This window comes from Perognathus longimembris, chromosome 3 (assembly GCF_023159225.1).
Source record: "Perognathus longimembris pacificus isolate PPM17 chromosome 3, ASM2315922v1, whole genome shotgun sequence".
NCBI lineage: Eukaryota > Metazoa > Chordata > Mammalia > Rodentia > Heteromyidae > Perognathus > Perognathus longimembris.
The window spans coordinates 104,185,164-104,201,929 of NC_063163.1; the positions used below are offsets into that span (position 1 = coordinate 104,185,164).

Genomic DNA, 16,766 nt, shown 5'->3' on the forward strand with positions numbered 1-16,766 from the left:
GCCACGTTAGACTACAACTCCCATAGTGCAGTGTGGCCGAGGTCGCTGGTCAGCCCATCCAGGCCAGTACAAATGCAGCCAGGGTCGGGGTGAGCTGTTTTAGCTGTGTGATGGAGAAGCTACGGGTCGGCTACCTATGCCTCGGGGCGCGCCTCAGCTGCCTACGTCGCAGTCTCGGGACCCCCACCCAGACCCGCCACCGGAGCTTGACCTCCTGCATCGATCGTAAGGGGGACTCCCATGGGCTTGTGCGTGGGGCCGCAGGCTCGGCCTCTCAGCCGGCTCCCCCGGCGGAGTCCCGCCACCCCGAACCCTCTTTGCATGGCATCTCCCGTTGCTCGCTGCATCCTCTGCCTCCCGAACCCGCTCCCCTCTTCCCCGCTCATTGCGGACACCCTCAGATGCGTAGGCTGTGCCTGGAGTGTGTGATGAAATCCTCGCTGTGGATTCTGAGGTTCATGGGGAACATTAGCGGCGGGGGGGATGGTGGTAAATGAGCCTTTAGGCTCAAAACTTGTATTGCTGAAGTTAGCAAGGAAATAGGTAAATGTTGCGATGGAGAAGCCACCAGAATGTCTGAGGGCACCTGGAAGATAAATTGAAGGTAACAAAGAGTGGTAGTCAATTAAGGGACTAAGATATGTCCAACCGGTGAATGAGCTCTCTGTCAATCTCATAACTAGGACTTCTGACAGTTTATCATTTGTTTAAAAACAAAAATTCTTTACGGCAGAATGAACTCTTGAGGCACACTAAATAAGTATCGGATGTTGTGTTTCTTTTGGAACCATAAAACTCCTTCAAGAGGTGTTGCCTGATATCTGGCTCTTAGAACATTGTAAACAAGAGCACTTGGTTGTTGCCAAAACTGACTGAAAGTGGTTATCGCAGTAGTAACTTAAATGTTTGGGGTAGTTACTGGCTTAACTTCGCCTCTTAGAACTTCCTTCAGCTTGAAAAAAAATTATCTAAAGGTAGTTGCACTAAAGAGTTGCCATTTAACAAAGCAGTTCATGAATACAATGCATCTTGATCTATTACCACTTTCAGTATTCTCACCCAAGTCTCCCAACCCACTCCTTTCTGCTTCATTCAGCTTTTCAGAAGAAATTATTTTCTTTTACTTAGTCAAATGAAAGAAAATTGTCTAATTGTGTATTAAACAATCAAATCAAACAAATCCATAGGCTGGAGGTAGGGTGATTTTGTGGCAGAGAATCTGCTAAGCTACATAAGACCCTGGGTTTAATTCCTATGACTGAAAAAAATGAATTATAAATAACATACCTAAATGTTTCATTGCATGTTGTAAAGCTAAACCATTTTAAGGGAATTAAGATTTATTTTACATGGTACCTATATATTATCCATACAATTTCTTCATTTCGTAGGTGAAAAAGTTTGCTCATTGTAGCAAATGTAGTTTCCTTATTTTACAGTGGGCTAACAGGTTTAGAGAGGTCCTTGACCTAATGGACTCATTTTTAGAGCCAGAGATTGCAAGCCTACAACCATCAAGCAGTCTGGAATTAGTACTACTGGTTCTCTAGTTAGTTTTCTGTCTTGGATGCATTTAGATGGAGGTATTATTTACAAGGCTCTAGAGGTTTTGCTGTTTGCTTATAACTAGGTTCTGTGATAAAGGCTTTCCTCATCGTACTTGTTCTGTTTTTTTTTTTGTGTGTGTGTGTGTGTGTTTTAATTTGCTTTGCCATTTGAATGTATTGTGTGCTTACACTTTCACCTCTGTCAGTAACTGGCTAAGTTCATGAAGCCTGTTATTTGGCATATTTTCAAAATGTTATCTTAGTCTTCTGAAAAATTTGGCATTTTAATCACCATGTTTTCCTCTGTATGTGTCTGTTTCTGTCTGTACACTGGGGCTTGAACCTCCATGCTTCACTCTTTGGGCTTTTTTCATTTACAACTGATTCTCTACCTCTTGAGCCACACCCACAGTCCTGTTGTGTTGTATTGTGCAGGTACCAGGTTCTTGCTCAGCTTGCTTGCCCATGTCTGGCACTCTACCACTTGACCTATGCCTCCATTGGTAGGATAAAATTCTAATCTTAACAACCATTGCTGTCTTCCTTCACTCCCACATAGCTTGGCTGACATTGCTTTTCCTGTCTATTTATTTTCCAAAACTTTTTATTTCAGCATGGTACCCATGGTTCACTCTTGTAGTCCCACCTACTCTCCTTTGCTTGTCTGGAATTGCTTACCTTAGGAAGTAGCTCTTGGCTGTGTCAAGTAAGAAAATGATGAGGATACAATAACATACATTGAGCAACTAGAATTAACATTTGTTGGCACTTCCCTTTTTAAAATGATTAACATTTGGGCTGGGAATGTGGCTTAGTGGTAGAGTGCCTAGCATGCACAAAGCCCTGAGTTCTATTCCTCAGCACCACATAAACAGAAAAAGCCAGAAGTGGTACTGTGGCTCAAGAAGTAGAGTGCTAGCCTTGAGCAAAAAGAAGCCAAGGACAGTGCTCAGTCCCTGAGTCCAAGCCCCAGGACTAGGAAAAAAATTAATTAATTAATTAATTAACGTTTCACAAAGCAGTTTATAAATACAACATCTTGATGAATGTCACCTCTTTCGACATTCTCACCCATCCCTTCCTTCCTCTATGCATGCCTTCCTTCTCTCTTTTTAATTTTGCAGTGTATACATTGGTTTCTTATATGTATTCTCCTCCTTTTCTTCATCTGTCTACTCCTGTCCCCTTGATTCCGCTCTTACCCCTTTTTGATACCCACTTCCTGGTGTTTTATTTTGCTGAACTTTGAGTTTGGCTTTCTACAGAATTACACCATTTGAGATCTCCATTGAATCTGCCATATTTTGGTTAGTACATTTGTATACACTTGCATACCACCCAACATATTTAATTTTTGGTGCTGGGTTTAACCACAGGGCCTCAAAGATTCTAGGCAACACTAGACTACAGCCCTTTATCTTTAATTTGTGTGGATTTATGAAGGGGAAGAGATAAAGGTGGGGGGGGGGGTATGCGTGCGAACACCAGTCCTGGCTCTTGAACTCAGGATCTGGGCAATGTCCCTGAGCTTTTGTGCTCCAAGGCTAGTGCTCTAGCACTTGAGCCAGCTCTTTTTGAGATAAAAGTCTCTTGGACTCTCCTGCCCAGAGTTGACTTTGGACTGTGATCCTCAGTTCTCAAACCTCCAGAGTAGGTAGAATTACAAGTGTGAGCCACCAGCACCTACCTAAGATAAAGGTTTTTGAAAAATAAGTAGATAGGAAAAATAAAGTCAGCCAGGCTGTGTAAAGGGAGAAAGTGATGGTCCTTGATTGTTCAGTGTCTCGATCTACCCTGCTCTTCCCATTTTCCGCTCTTTGCCTGCTTGCCCCCATTTCTACCTGTTTACAGAAGTCACTGTGGCACTTAAAAGAGATGTCTACAGAGTCTGCCCGTGTGTTGTTCTATGCTGATGTGGGTAAACATTAGAACAGCCTCCTCTCCATCTGAGAAACTGTTATTGCATGTCTGTGTTACAGGTGTTCCATGTCTGGGGAAATGTTATGATAGCTCTGCCTTCTTAGCTTCCTGCTGCTGTTATTGTTCTTCTCTGACTTCCATCCTAGAACTGTGTGTGTGTGTGTGTTCCTACCCACAGCTTCCTTGGGACTAAATGAGGAGCAGAAAGTATTTCAGAAAGTAGCCTTTGACTTTGCTGCTCGGGAAATGGCTCCAAATATGGCAGAGTGGGACCAGAAGGTAGGAAATTTCCCTGTGGCTACATGCTCCACCAAATGCCTAGGCACACTGTGACCCTTATCTACCCCTCCTTGTAATTCTAATTGCCCACTGTCCTTTATCCATTTTCTATACATTTTCTGTAAGGAAACTAGTAATGGTGACTCCTTTTGAAGAAGGCATCCAGATCATCTTGATGTTTATGTTTTTGATTCAACAAAGATATGGACATACTTAGAATGTTTAGAGAATGTAAGTTAACTGATACCACTGTATCAGTGTAAGGAGAGTGCAAAGAGAAATAGGTCAGTGATTCTCTCCACTCTCCTAAATGCAAATGCAAGTACCCCAGCCTCCCTCCAGGACCCTTAAGTATTTATCTCTGGATCTTCCCTAATGCCACCCCCACCCCGTTACCAATCCTAGGGTTGAAATCAGGACCTGGGCACTTATCCCTGAGGTTTCTTTGCTTAAGGCTGGTATTCTGTCACTTGAACCACAGCATCACTTCCAGCTTTTCGGGTGGCTAATTAGAGATCACAAGCTTTCTGCCTGGGCTCTCTTTGAACCGTCCTCCTCAGATCTCAGCCTCCTGAATAGCTAGGATAGCAGGTGTGAACTGAGCCCCCAGCTTTCTCTCTTGTTCATGGATAGGAGCTGTTCCCTGTGGATATGATGCGGAAGGCAGCCCAGCTAGGCTTTGGGGGAGTCTACGTCCGAACAGATGTTGGTGGATCTGGACTGTCAAGGCTCGATACCTCTGTCATCTTTGAAGCCTTGGCTACAGGCTGCACCAGCACCACAGCCTACATGAGCATCCATAAGTGAGTGCCCACATTGGAGTAACCAGGAAGTTTCTGGTTTATGAGGAGATTATTCACATGGGATGGATTGATTGTCCTTGAGGAACAAAACTATTATTAGGACACACTAGATCTGCCACCTGTTGGACTTGATTCTGTCTTGCACACTGCTTAGAGAATCAGGTCAACCAGTCTCGCAAGTCCTAGAGTCTGCTACCAGTAAACTAGTTAGACTAGTATTGTTACCTTTTCCTTCTATCCACAGATGAAACTTCCAATAATTTGAGAAAGTAGTAGGAAGTACATTTAACGCTGATTTCTAGGAATTCTAGTTGGAACTAGTATAAGCATCCAGGTATGAAATATCACATCCTAGTGTCTCTGTTTAGAACATATTCTAGGAATATATTATAGCTTAGTCCTTTCCTTTCAAGTTGAATCTTCTCATTGTGACTCTTTCTTCTGCCTTCACTCTGCTTTGCTGTCCTTTGTTCTCTCCCTCTTCACCCCATTTCCTTTTCTGTCTTTATTTTTGTCAATATCTTTCTTGATGCACCAATCAGTATGTGTACATGGATGATTGATAGCTTTGGAAATGAAGAACAGAGACACAAACTTTGCCCACCACTTTGTGCCATGGAGAAGTTTGCCTCCTACTGCCTCACTGAACCAGGTGGGTTTGCCATTCTTAGCAGGGGAAGACTTCTCAGGGAGAGAAGTAGAGATGGTGTGCACTGCTCACCCATTGGCCCACAGAGCCCTTACTTAACCAAGTTTGGTTGTTGTTAGAGTAAATTAGCTTTTCCAGAAAACCATACAAGACTTCCAGGTACAAAGAACAAAAAAAAAATGTTTATTGCCAGCAAAGGGACTGGCAAGACCCCCTCTCAGAAGAGAGAAGTGCTGGCTATTGTCTGAGGGGACTTATATAATCTACTGGGGCTAGGAAGGGCTAGGAGGTGGAGACCCTGGTGTGGATGTGTGGACCAGGGTCTTCGTCATGGCAGGCTAGGATTTATGGCTGCTGCCCAGGTCGTAGATAAGGGGTCTTGCAGCTGCCCAGACCTGATGGTCACTCTAAGGGGATTTTGTTTTGCCTTATATGGTTGTAGCTATTCCAAAGGAGTGTCATCTCAAGGTGAAGGGGGTAGAGGCTGATTATTTACTGCCCTCACTAAATGGGCCTGGTGTTGCCTAGGAAAGGAGCATGCTGAGCAACGAGAGAAGAGGCTACTGGGCCAATATCCCCCACTCTTTGGTTTAATAAATGAATGGGGGCACCGGGATGGAAGCATGGATGAAGGTCATTTTCTTCTGGAGCTGCTTCCTGATGAGAAAGGGCAAAGTAGTCAGCAGTGCACACTGGACTGGGTACCCTCTGAGGAGTATTTGACTGCGAGAGGTAGATCTAGTGTGCACTGTCCACCCATTGGCCCACAGATCCAAGTTTGGCTGTAGAGTAGCAAGAGTCCCATAACCTGGTGTCACAGGTACAGAAGGCCTTCAGGTCAGATTTCCTCTCAGCTTCAAACCACTGCTAGCTGGTGTGTCCAGAGAGGAACAGCAGTCTGCTTAATGTGAGAAGTTTTTACCAAGTACTAAAAAATATCCCTTTGGCCATGTGGATTTTATAATAGTACATATGGAACTGTTTCTCAGGAAGATTTGCTAGGAGATGGAACTTTGCTAGGCAAGGAAATCATTGACTTCCTCACCCCCTTTCTGCTCCCTTTGATCCCTGCTTCAGGAAGTGGAAGTGATGCTGCATCCCTTTTGACCACAGCTAAACAACAAGGAGATCATTACATCCTCAATGGCTCCAAGGTACCTACATGCTGACCTCCCAGGGCAGCTCTAAGGTGTTTCCTACCTTCTTCCTGATCCCCTGGGTCCTGGAGTCTGAATTAGTATTCCCAAGGGAAACAGTGACCCAGTTCACTTTACTCCCCTTCACTCTTTGTCTCTTAGGATCTGATTCCAGATAATTTCATTCATATTTGTCCTTTGTTGTTGTTTTGTTTTTAACTTTTTGTGCTGGTATTGGGGCTTGAACTCAAGGCCTCATGTTCTCACTTGGCATCCTTCCCACTTCCCATTCCCCCTTAAGGTAGGTGTTCTAGTCCTTGAACCACACCTCCACATCTTCTTTTTTTAATATTCTCATCAACTGAATCCCCGATTCTCCAGTCATTGCATCTACTATTCATCCCTCCTTAGTTTCTTCGTTGGGAAGACTATTGTTTGGGAAGACTATTGTTGGGAAGACTAGTGATTTTCCCAGGTGTTAGGCTCCGAACTCACGCATCACTTCTGTATCTACAGGCCTTCATCAGTGGAGGTGGTGAGTCAGATATTTATGTAGTTATGTGCCGAACTGGAGGACCAGGCCCCAAAGGCATCTCATGCATAGTTGTGGAGAAGGGGACCCCTGGCCTCAGCTTTGGCAAGAAGGAGAAAAAGGTGAGTGTCCAATTAGGAAGCAGTTCAAATTATGAGGGTCTTACCTGTCTGATAAAACCCTCCCCAATGTCATGAACTAGATCACATGCTTGATTTCCTAACTTAAGCATGCGCTTCTTTAGAATGTTTTAGGGACCACATAGAATAGAATAGAACAGAATAGGGTATTGTTAAAGAAACAGTGAGCTACTAGAGAAGGTGGCAAAGTTTGCCAGTAAGTTTCACAGAACACCTGTTATTAAATACTGTCACCATTGCCTCCACTTTTGGCCTGTATTTCTTGTCCAGCTTCTTCTAACAAGATACAATGATACAATGATATAATTGTATCTTGTTAGGTCTCAGAAGTCTGAGAACAAAAAGCCTATGGTCACGTTTCTTCATTAAATAAATGTCAAGTAAAACTCATGGGGAAAGGGTTGTGTGTACCTGAGCAATCTAAGAGGGACAGTGTCCATAGTACTTGGAGAGGAAAAAAAAGAGACATTTCTTAGTTACTTTATGAACTGCAGTCCTGTGATAGAAAGAGAAAAAAATCCAACATAATATGCAGAAGAGACAAGGCTAATATCAGGAATAGACTCTAACAGTAGTAGTCTAGTCATGGGAGGATCGAACTTCCAGTCAAGGTTATGAGTGCTTAAAGGAGAGCAAGCTCAGGGAAAACTCAGGTGAATGGAAGGCCTCTGGAGGATGAGTTTAACCCTGACTTTGATGGACATTGAGAATGAGAAGGTCCAGTGGAGGGAGCAAAGAAGCTAGATTATGGATTTGAAAACCGAAAGGCTTCAGTGTAGACTAGCTTCCTACAGTGGAGATGCTCAGAAGAGAAGGCTGAGGCTGATGTTAGAAGACCTTAGGTAGAAGTTTAGGAAATCATAGAAGGCTTTGATAACAAGTTTTAGCTATTAGCTAAAGAGAGCTATTGAATATTTTATAGTTTGTTGTACTGATGAAGATAAACCCCAGGACATTATGCAGAGAACCTCTGACCTGTGTGCTCTATTGAATGTTTTTATTGCTGAAATAATGTTAAGGCAGTAGTGCTGGATTTGAGGCATGGTTGGAGTGGTGAATCCCTGAGTTCAATCCCTAGTACTGCCCAAAAGAAAAGTGACGGTGTTTTATACAGTTTATAGTTTTCCTAATCTGCCTTGCTAAGCTTTAAAGTTCTTTTAAGTTTTGAAATACCTGGAGAAGATGATGAAGGAAATTAAGGGAAGACCTTAATAATTTATATATGAAACACCTCAGTGAGGTATTATTTGAAGAAAAAAGGTTTTACCAGTTTACCTGTACTTTAGGTTGGGAAAAGGAATGCCATAAAGAAGTCAAGTGATTTTACTAAGTAGTTACACGATGGAACTTTTCTCTGGGCTTATGACTACCATATCACTCCCCTGATATCCTGGTAAACTAGCTCTCTGGGACAAACAAAAGAGCTCCCCCTTGGGCTGAGGATATGGATCAAGTGGTAGAACATGTGCTTAACAAACACAAGGCACTGAGTTCTAGTCACATAACCACTCTCTTGTGTCAAAAGAGCTCCCCTTTGTCATGTTGGCTAATTTCTGCAGTATGAATGAGACAGAAGAGGTGTACTTGGGGCCTATAAGCTGATGTTAGCATACCACTGGATCTCTTTGAAGCTAAATGCTAGATGAAGGGTCGCCCACACACTGCATGCTCTTGGCCTTAATTATAGCACGTTTTAAGAACTATGCGTCTAAAAGAAGTGGAGCTGTTATTAATAAGACCTTTAGAAGTAAACTAAACGTACGCTAGGCATGTTAGTACGTGCCTGTAATCCCAGCACTGGAGGATCATGAGTTGGAGGCCAGCCTGGGTTACATGGTGAGACACTATCTTAAATAGCAACAGCAACAAAACAGGCAACAAAAAAACTAACTTCCTATAAGTAATTCTGACATCGTCTCTGTTCTTATAAAAGAATATATTCACAGAATCACAAAAATGAGGACAGATCCTGTCCCAATCCTACAAGAAGTTTATAGATAGAATAGATGTTAGAGGTAGATTCTCTTTAACATATTTTAAAAAAAAAAGTTTAAGGGGCTGGGAATGTGGCTCAGTGGTAGAGTGCTTGCCTAGCATGCATGACGCCTTGGGTTCGATTCCTCAGTACCACGTATACAGAAAAAATTGGAAGTGGTGCTGTGGTTCAAGTGGTAGAGTGCTAGCCTTGAGCAAAAAGAAGCCAGGGACAGTGCTCAGGCCCTGAATTCAAGCCCCACGACTTGCAAAAAAAAAAAATGTTTAAGCTGGGCATGAGTGGCTCATGCCTATAATCCTAGCTACTCGGGAGGCTAAGATTTGTGGATCATAGTTCAAAGCCAGCCCCAGCAGAAACATCCGTGAGACTCTTAACTCCAACTAACCGCCAGAAACCCAGAAGTGGCACTGTGACTCAAAGTGGTAGAGTGCTAGCCTGAAAGATCTCAGGGACAGCGCCCAGGCCCTAAGTTCAAGCCCCATGACTGACAAAAAAAAAAAAAAAATAAGCATCTTTGTTTTGTGAGTGTTGATAAGCCTTTAACTCTGAGCTTTCTTCCTCTCCTTGTTTTACATTCTTATGTGTATGAGTCCCAGGGTGCTTTACTCTATACTTCACAGGCTTCTGTCCACAGGGAAGGCAGCCCTACGTGGGGGATTTTTGGGCAGACACCCAGTTCCTGATTTTTGCCAGGTGGGGTGGAACTCCCAGCCAACCCGAGCTGTGATCTTCGAAGACTGCGCTGTCCCTGTGGCCAACAGGATTGGGAGTGAGGGGCAGGGCTTTCATATTGCCATGAAGGGACTGAATGGCGGGCGGATCAACGTTGGTGAGGACTGGAAGGAATGGGTCAAGGAAGGAGTGGCTGGGGCCAGCTGTTCTCCTTGAGGCCTTACTGAAGCCTTAACTCTCTTCCTCTCTAGCCTCCTGTTCTCTGGGGGCTGCTCATGCTTCAATCATCCATACCCGAGAGCACCTCAAGGTCCGGAAGCAGTTTGGAGCTCCTCTGGCCAATAACCAGGTATGGTCCTGGCTGTCTGCATTTGCCTTCCACCTTCATACCTGCTCTAGGAGCCATGTTCTCAAAGAAGACCATGGAAGCTCTTGTGCTTTCCAGAACCTGTGTCTTATATTTCTATTCTTCAGGGCAAGTGTAGCAAGCTTGGAACTTAGGAAGTACAATGTTTGCTCTGTAGAGGAGGCAGGAGACTGAAGCATTTGGGGGGGGGGGGGGCGGCAATTAGGAAGGCCTTCTGCTAGAGCCTATCTAAGCCCCTTTGTCTTGGTTCTCTTTCCTGCTGTGGCTGCAGTACCTACAATTTCAATTGGCAGACATGGCCACACGGCTGGTTGCCTCAAGACTGATGGTCCGAAATGCTGCTGTGGCCTTGCAGGAAGAGCGGGAAGATGCAGTGGCCCTGTGCTCTATGGCCAAGCTCTTTGTTACAGAGGAATGCTTTGCAGTAAGTGATAAGCTCTTTGGTTCCACTGGAAAGGACAAAGAGCAGCCAGCAGGCCCAGGGATGTTAAAAGACTTGATTAAGTCAACTCTGGAACTCCTTCCTTCCAGTATAAACAGGGATGCCTTTCAGGTTTAAGGATGTGAATTAACTCATGAGAAGCCTGCACAGAAGTTCTCATAGCTGGCTTTTTAGCCTGCCCTGTACCTTATTATAGCACTGTCTTTCAGATGTGTTCTAGACATGATCTTTGCGAGGTTCAAAGCAGCTCAGTATCTCTAGCCCAGATTTAACACTCATTGCCCTCTTTACCTTATCGGGCAAAGCCATTTCTACATTAAGGCTGAATGGCTACTAGGTGGCACCTGAGCTTCATATAATCCAGTCAACGTGGTTGTAAGGAGCTCCTCCTAAGCCACTAATGAGAAAGTCAGCGGCTGTTTGTACAGTAGAAACAAGAAAGTAAGGTAGATGTACTTCCTTTGTCTCTGATCACATAGAGTGTGGAGCTTAGTGAGCTTACTGGCTGCCTGTGTGTTGTTTTCCCTCTGGTTCATTTACAGTAGGCTGTCAGATGGGGGTGGGTGGGGCTGGCATGGAGAGGGAAAGCAGAATTCCCCAGCCTTCCTGGAACTCAAGACAGTGAATCTCTTTTCTCCCTGCAGATCTGTAACCAGGCTTTGCAGATGCATGGCGGCTACGGCTACCTGAAGGATTATGCTGTTCAGCAGTATATGCGGGACGCCAGGGTCCACCAAATTCTAGAAGGTAAAAATGGTCAGAGGTTATTCTCTTTCAGAACAGTTAATATACTAGGTGTTTTTCCAGCCTGGTCTATGTTGGCCTGGTCTATGTGGGGTCCTCAGGATCCCACCAGGCTCTGTCTGTCTGTCTTTTGTCTTCCTCCTTCTTTCTTTCCTTCCTTCCTTCCCTCACTCCTGTTTTGGGAAATGGCCTGATGACGTATCAAAAAGAGTACTAGCCTAGGAACCAAGAGATTGCTTTGTCTCCCTGGATGAGGCATCCGAGCCACTTCTGCTCTTTTCTCTTTGTGGATAAAGCAGTTTTCACTGGTAAAAAGTACACCTGTGGTTATTCTTTGCTGTTATCCCAGCACTGTTCATACAATAATTTATGAACCCAGGAGAGGTGACTATAATCGCAGCTACTGAGGATGTAGACTCTCTCAACCAGTAAGACAAGTGTGTTGATATGCACTTTTGATCCAGCTGCATAGGTAAGAGGATAATCATAGTCAGAGGCCACCAGGGCAAATACATGAGGCCCTCCTCCAGAGTAGTAACCAAAAGGTGTGGAGCAAATGGCTAGCAAGTGCAAAACCTAGAGTTCAAACCACATTACTTCTCCCCCTCACCAATCTTTTTATATAACAAATGTGAGCCAGCAGTTCTGCAAATTGATTATCAGCTATATAGCCTAAAATATGTGTATGAATAGTGGATTTTCCAATAAAGTAAGTTGTCAGTATGTGGATTTCCTCTCCATAGCTACAGATATTCTGGGGAGTATTTGGGCTGTGAGTCAGTCTTTTCCACCCTGGAACCGGTGCATAAACCTTGAAGTGGCATAGCTCTTGTGTTGTCTTGTGGGGTTTGTAATATTGGATTCTTTATGCATATTAGGTAAGCACTCTACCACTTAGGCTACACGCCTTTTTTTTTCTTTTTGCTAGTCCTGGGGCTTGAACTCTGGGCCTGGGTGATGTCCCTGAGCTTCTTTTGGCTCAAGGTGAGCACTCTACCAATTTAGCCCCAGTGCCACTTCTGGCTTTTTTTTTTCCCCCAGTCCTGGGGCTTAGACTCTGGGCCTGAGCAGTGGACTGTCCCTGGCTTTTTGCTCAAGGCTAGCACTCTACCACTTAAGCCACAGTGCCACTTCCGGCCTTTTCTGTTTTATATGGTGCTAAGGAATTGAAACCGGGGCTTCATGCATGCAAGGCAAGCTTTCTACCACTAAGCCATATTCCCAACCCATGACTTTAGTTTTAATTTTGGTTTTGAGATAGCATCTCACTGACTGCTTACACTAACCTCTAGTCTGTAATCCTCCTGTCTCTACCTCATTTCCTGGATTACAGGCATATGACTACAACTGGCTTGAAGTGACAGCTCTTGTTCCAGCTAGTGAGGGTGGGTTACTGGGACTACCTCAGTAGGGACATAGGAGAATCTTGTGAGTGTCTCCCTGTATGTTTTAAAGTGTCTTTCTCATACCTGAGCAGATTCCAGAATTCTCTGTAGGGCCCAACCCAAAGTGTATGTGCCATTGGGTCTGAGCTTTGCAGTTGTAGGAAGTTTAAGGGAAGGCGGAGACTGTGTGTGGAAATCACAGTTGGAGCCCTATATAGCCAGACTCTTAAGTTTCCAAGTTCCTCTACTGCAACTTCATCTTTGTTCATTGAGCTCAACTTGCCCAGACTTTGCAACTGTAGGAAGGTTCACCTTTCTTCTAAAGGTTGTCTTTTCATCTGGCCGTTAAGAAAAGCCACACATTTATTTCAAGTCACATCCTCATTACATGGAGAAAGATTAGAGCACTGGTCAACTATCACCTTGTCGCTTGAAGACTCTTGGACAAAAGTGCAATTGTTGATTTGGTTTTATTTGCCTTGGGTGGTTGCTCAAGACTCAAGGTAATCTACGTGTCTCTTTGTATTAAAAATGAAGCAAGCTGGCCACCAGTGGCTCATACCTGTAATTCTAGCTACTCAGAAAGCTGAGATCTGAGGATCATGGTTCGAAGGCAGCCTGGGCAAAAAAGTTGTTGAGACTCTTATCTCCAATAAACTATTCAGAAAAAGCTAGGAATGGCACTCTGCCTCAAGTGGTAGAGTGAGTCTTGAGCACAGAGAGGCTTAGGGACAGTGCCCAGGCCCTCAGTTCAAGCTCCAGGACTGACTAAAAAAGGAGGAGGAGGAGCAGGAAGAGAAGGAGGAGAAAGAGGAGAAAAAGAAGAGAAGAAGGAAGAGGAAGAAGAAGAAGAAAGAAGGAAGAAGGAATAAAGGAGGAGTCAGGAGACTAAGATCTGAGGACCAAAGTGTGAAGCCAGCTTGGGCAAGTAACACACACACACACACACACACACACACACACACACACAGCACCAAACAGTTGATTCTCCTCCTTTAAGAGGAAAATGAGGGGCTAGGAATATGGCCTAGTGGCAAGAGTGCTTGCCTAGTATACATGAAGCCCTGGGTTCGATTCCTCAGCACCACATATATAGAAAAGGCCAGAAGTTGGCACTGTGGCTCAAGTGACAGAGTGCTAGCCTTGAGCAAAAAGCAGCCAGGGACAGTGCTCAGGCCCTGAGTTCAAGCCCCAGGACTGGCAAAAAACAAAACAAAACAAAACAAAGAGGAAAATGTTCTCTTTTAAAGTTCACTTTGCTGATTGCCAAAGAAGTGTATGTTTATTGTCAAAAACTTATAAAATAATCCAGTTGCACTGGCCATGCCTGATATCACCAATACTCAGGAGGCGGAGATCAGGAGGATCAAGGCTCAAGGCCAGACAGGGCAAAAAGTTTCCTAGACTCCATCTTAATCATCTTAGCTGGGATATAATATGGTACACACCTGTCATCCTATGACTTTGGGAGTCTGAGATTGTGAGGATTTTAAAATAGTTTTCAGGATTCCATCCTATCTTAACCAAAGGTGCTGGGCTTGGTGATATGTGTCTTTTATTACAGCTATGGCAGGAAACTTAACCTAGGATTATAGTACAGGCATGTATTCAGGCCAAGAGGGAGAACCTATCTAAAATACTCAGTGTGAAAATGGGCTGGAGGTGGCTCAGTGGTAGAACCCCTGCCTAGCAGGTGTGAGGCTCTTAGTGCAAACCACGAAAAATGTGTGCTTGTGTGTGTATGTATAAAATACATGTGGAAAGTATGAGAAAATCATTCACTTTCCTTCATCCAGAATTATTTTGTTTCGTTTTTCTATTTCTGGAAGTACTTTTTTTTTTTTAAGTAGAATTATATTCTACTCTTTTGGTAGTTGTATGCTAGTCATGGGCCTTGAACTCAGGGCCTCATGTTCTTAGCCTTTTCACTCACGGATGGTGCTCTGCTACTTGAGCCACACATCCACTTCATGCTTGTTTATGGTTAATTAGAGATAAATGTCTCAGATTTGTCTGCTCAGGCTGGCTGAAATCAGAGGATTCTGAAGTCAGAATCAGATTTCAGCCTTCTGAGTAGATAGGATCATAGGAATGAGATATCAGTGCTTGTTTCCCTACCCCCTCCTTTTTTTTATCTAATAGAAGCATTTTTTTAAATCATCAGATGAGATTTTTTTAAACAATTTCTCATTTCTTGCTTTTTTTCCCTATACTATAGATAAAAAGGATAGTAGTTTAAATCCACTACTGCCTGCACCGCCTAGATCTTTCCCACTTTCTCCCTCTTGCAGGTAGCAACGAGGTGATGAAGATGCTGGTCTCTCGAAGCCTTCTTCAGGAGTAGCACACGTGGGGTAGCCTGGCATGGTTCACTGTGCAACTGCCATCAGCACTGAGTGCTTCCGCATGGGCTGTTCACTTCCAAGTGGGATCATGGAATATGAAGGGTCAAGCTTTTCCAAGGTGTGACCTGCACTTTGTGTTGTCAGTTGTGTTGGCTCTTGGGCTATCACCGAGTACTCAGAACCACAAGAGCTGCCCTGATAAGTCATGTCTCTCTCACACACGCACAATCCTTGCCACGTTTTTCCCCTAAGGCCAGAAGGAAAATCAGGGAACACTTATTATCAGAGACTTGCCTTGAATCCCTATGGTTTTGATTGGTCTACATTGTACCAGCTCCCTTGATTCCTCTCCCAGGGGACTGGGTGCCTCCATTGAGGCTTTCCCTGATCATTGAACAGAGATGTGGAGAGGCTAGGAGAGGAGAGGGCAGAGAGCATGCCCTGTTTTTGCCCTCTGTGCCAAAGCCTCAGTGCCTCTGGCTAGCACTGTGAATGTGAATGGGATAAAGCAAGTATTTGGGAAGCTGTTGCTAAGCTGTGCTTAGTATGTGTCTGCACTTGGGAGCTACCCAATTAATCAATGGCTGATGTTAGTTGGAATTTTGAATGTGTGCTGGTTTTTTTTGTTTTTTTTGTTTTTTTTGAGAAGCCTGTTGTCTATGAATGATATGTAGGATTTCTATCAACCTTTTTGCTGAGTACATTTTTTCTATCTGGGCAACTTTTGGAGTCGCTTCTCTACTGAAATAATTTCAATCAGTACATTTGGTAAATAAAATCTCCCCCTTTTTATGCTATCACCATTTCTACTAATGTCAGTTTTAACTTCTCCTTGTAAACTAAGCCTCTACTATTTCTAAGAAATGTGTTGTATTTGATTAAACATTTCACTGGATTTGGAGTAATAGTTAAAAATCTCTCCTAGGCTAGTTTTTGTCCTTTAGGAAGTATGCCTCATGGGCTGGAGTCATAGCTCAACTGGTACAGTGCTTGCTTAGCAAGTGGGAGGCCCTGAGTGCGAACACTAGCATTGCCCAAAGGAATGAATGTGTAGACAAATAAATAAGTAAATAAGAGTGTACTCTTTAAATTATTAATAGTTTTCAAAGTTATTATGGTTTACAGTATATGAAAGTATTTAAAGTAGAATTCAAAGATGAAAACTTTTAGGGAAATCTGGTACAAATAAATATGATTTTACTCCTTTTTCTTTATAGAAGACATATACATAACCTTCTGTTAATCATTCTGTTAACTACAAGTCAGTGTTCATTATAAAAAAATGTTTTCTTTAGCTACAACACTTTTGGTAGGCTGTACTGGGAATTGAACTCAGGGACTTCTGCTTGGTTGGTAGGCATTGTACCCCTATAGCCACTTCTATAGCCCTATACAATATACACATACACACATACAAATACAATTTTTTGTTGCTAGTAGTACTGGGATTTGAACCCAGAACTTTGTGCTTCCTATGCAGGCTATACCACTGGAACAATGCATACTACTCTAGCCCTTTAGGCTCTAGTTTATTGTTTGTTTCGGCAGTATTGGTCCTTGTGTTTGCAAGGCAGGCACTCTGCCACTTAAGCCATGCCTATAGCACCTTTTTTTTTTTTTTTTTTTTTTTGTCCAGTCCTGGGTCTTGGACTCAGGTCCTGATCACTGTCCCTGGCTTCTTTTTGCTCAAGGCTAGCACTCTACCACTTGAGCCACAGGGCCTCCTCTGGCTTTTTCTGTTTATGTGGTACTGGGGAATTGAACCTAGGGCTTCATGCATGCAAGGCAAGCACTCTACCACTAAGCCAC

The 16,766-nt window shown here is 43.7% G+C and overlaps 1 protein-coding gene across 1 annotated transcript; it reads left to right on the top strand.

Annotated features, from left to right (window-relative positions):
• Positions 1–42: 42 nt before the first annotated feature.
• Positions 43–16,054, top strand: Acad8 (acyl-CoA dehydrogenase family member 8). Its single transcript, XM_048343640.1, has 11 exons — positions 43–225; positions 3,646–3,746; positions 4,380–4,549; positions 5,092–5,201; positions 6,276–6,352; positions 6,851–6,988; positions 9,696–9,831; positions 9,926–10,023; positions 10,313–10,465; positions 11,128–11,230; positions 14,904–16,054. The coding sequence occupies exons 1-11, from the start codon at positions 111–113 to the stop codon at positions 14,954–14,956; spliced, it is 1,254 nt and encodes a 417-aa protein (XP_048199597.1). The 5' UTR covers positions 43–110; the 3' UTR covers positions 14,957–16,054.
• The last annotated feature ends 712 nt before the right edge of the window (positions 16,055–16,766 follow it).

Coding starts and splice junctions, on each gene's coding strand:
- Acad8 (XM_048343640.1), top strand. CDS start 111: ATGGAGAAGCTACGGGTCGGCTACCTATGCCTCGGGGCGCGCCTCAGC. Junction 4,550..5,091: donor GCCTACATGAGCATCCATAA/GTGAGTGCCCAC, acceptor TGCACCAATCAG/TATGTGTACATGGATGATTG. Junction 10,466..11,127: donor TTACAGAGGAATGCTTTGCA/GTAAGTGATAAG, acceptor TTCTCCCTGCAG/ATCTGTAACCAGGCTTTGCA.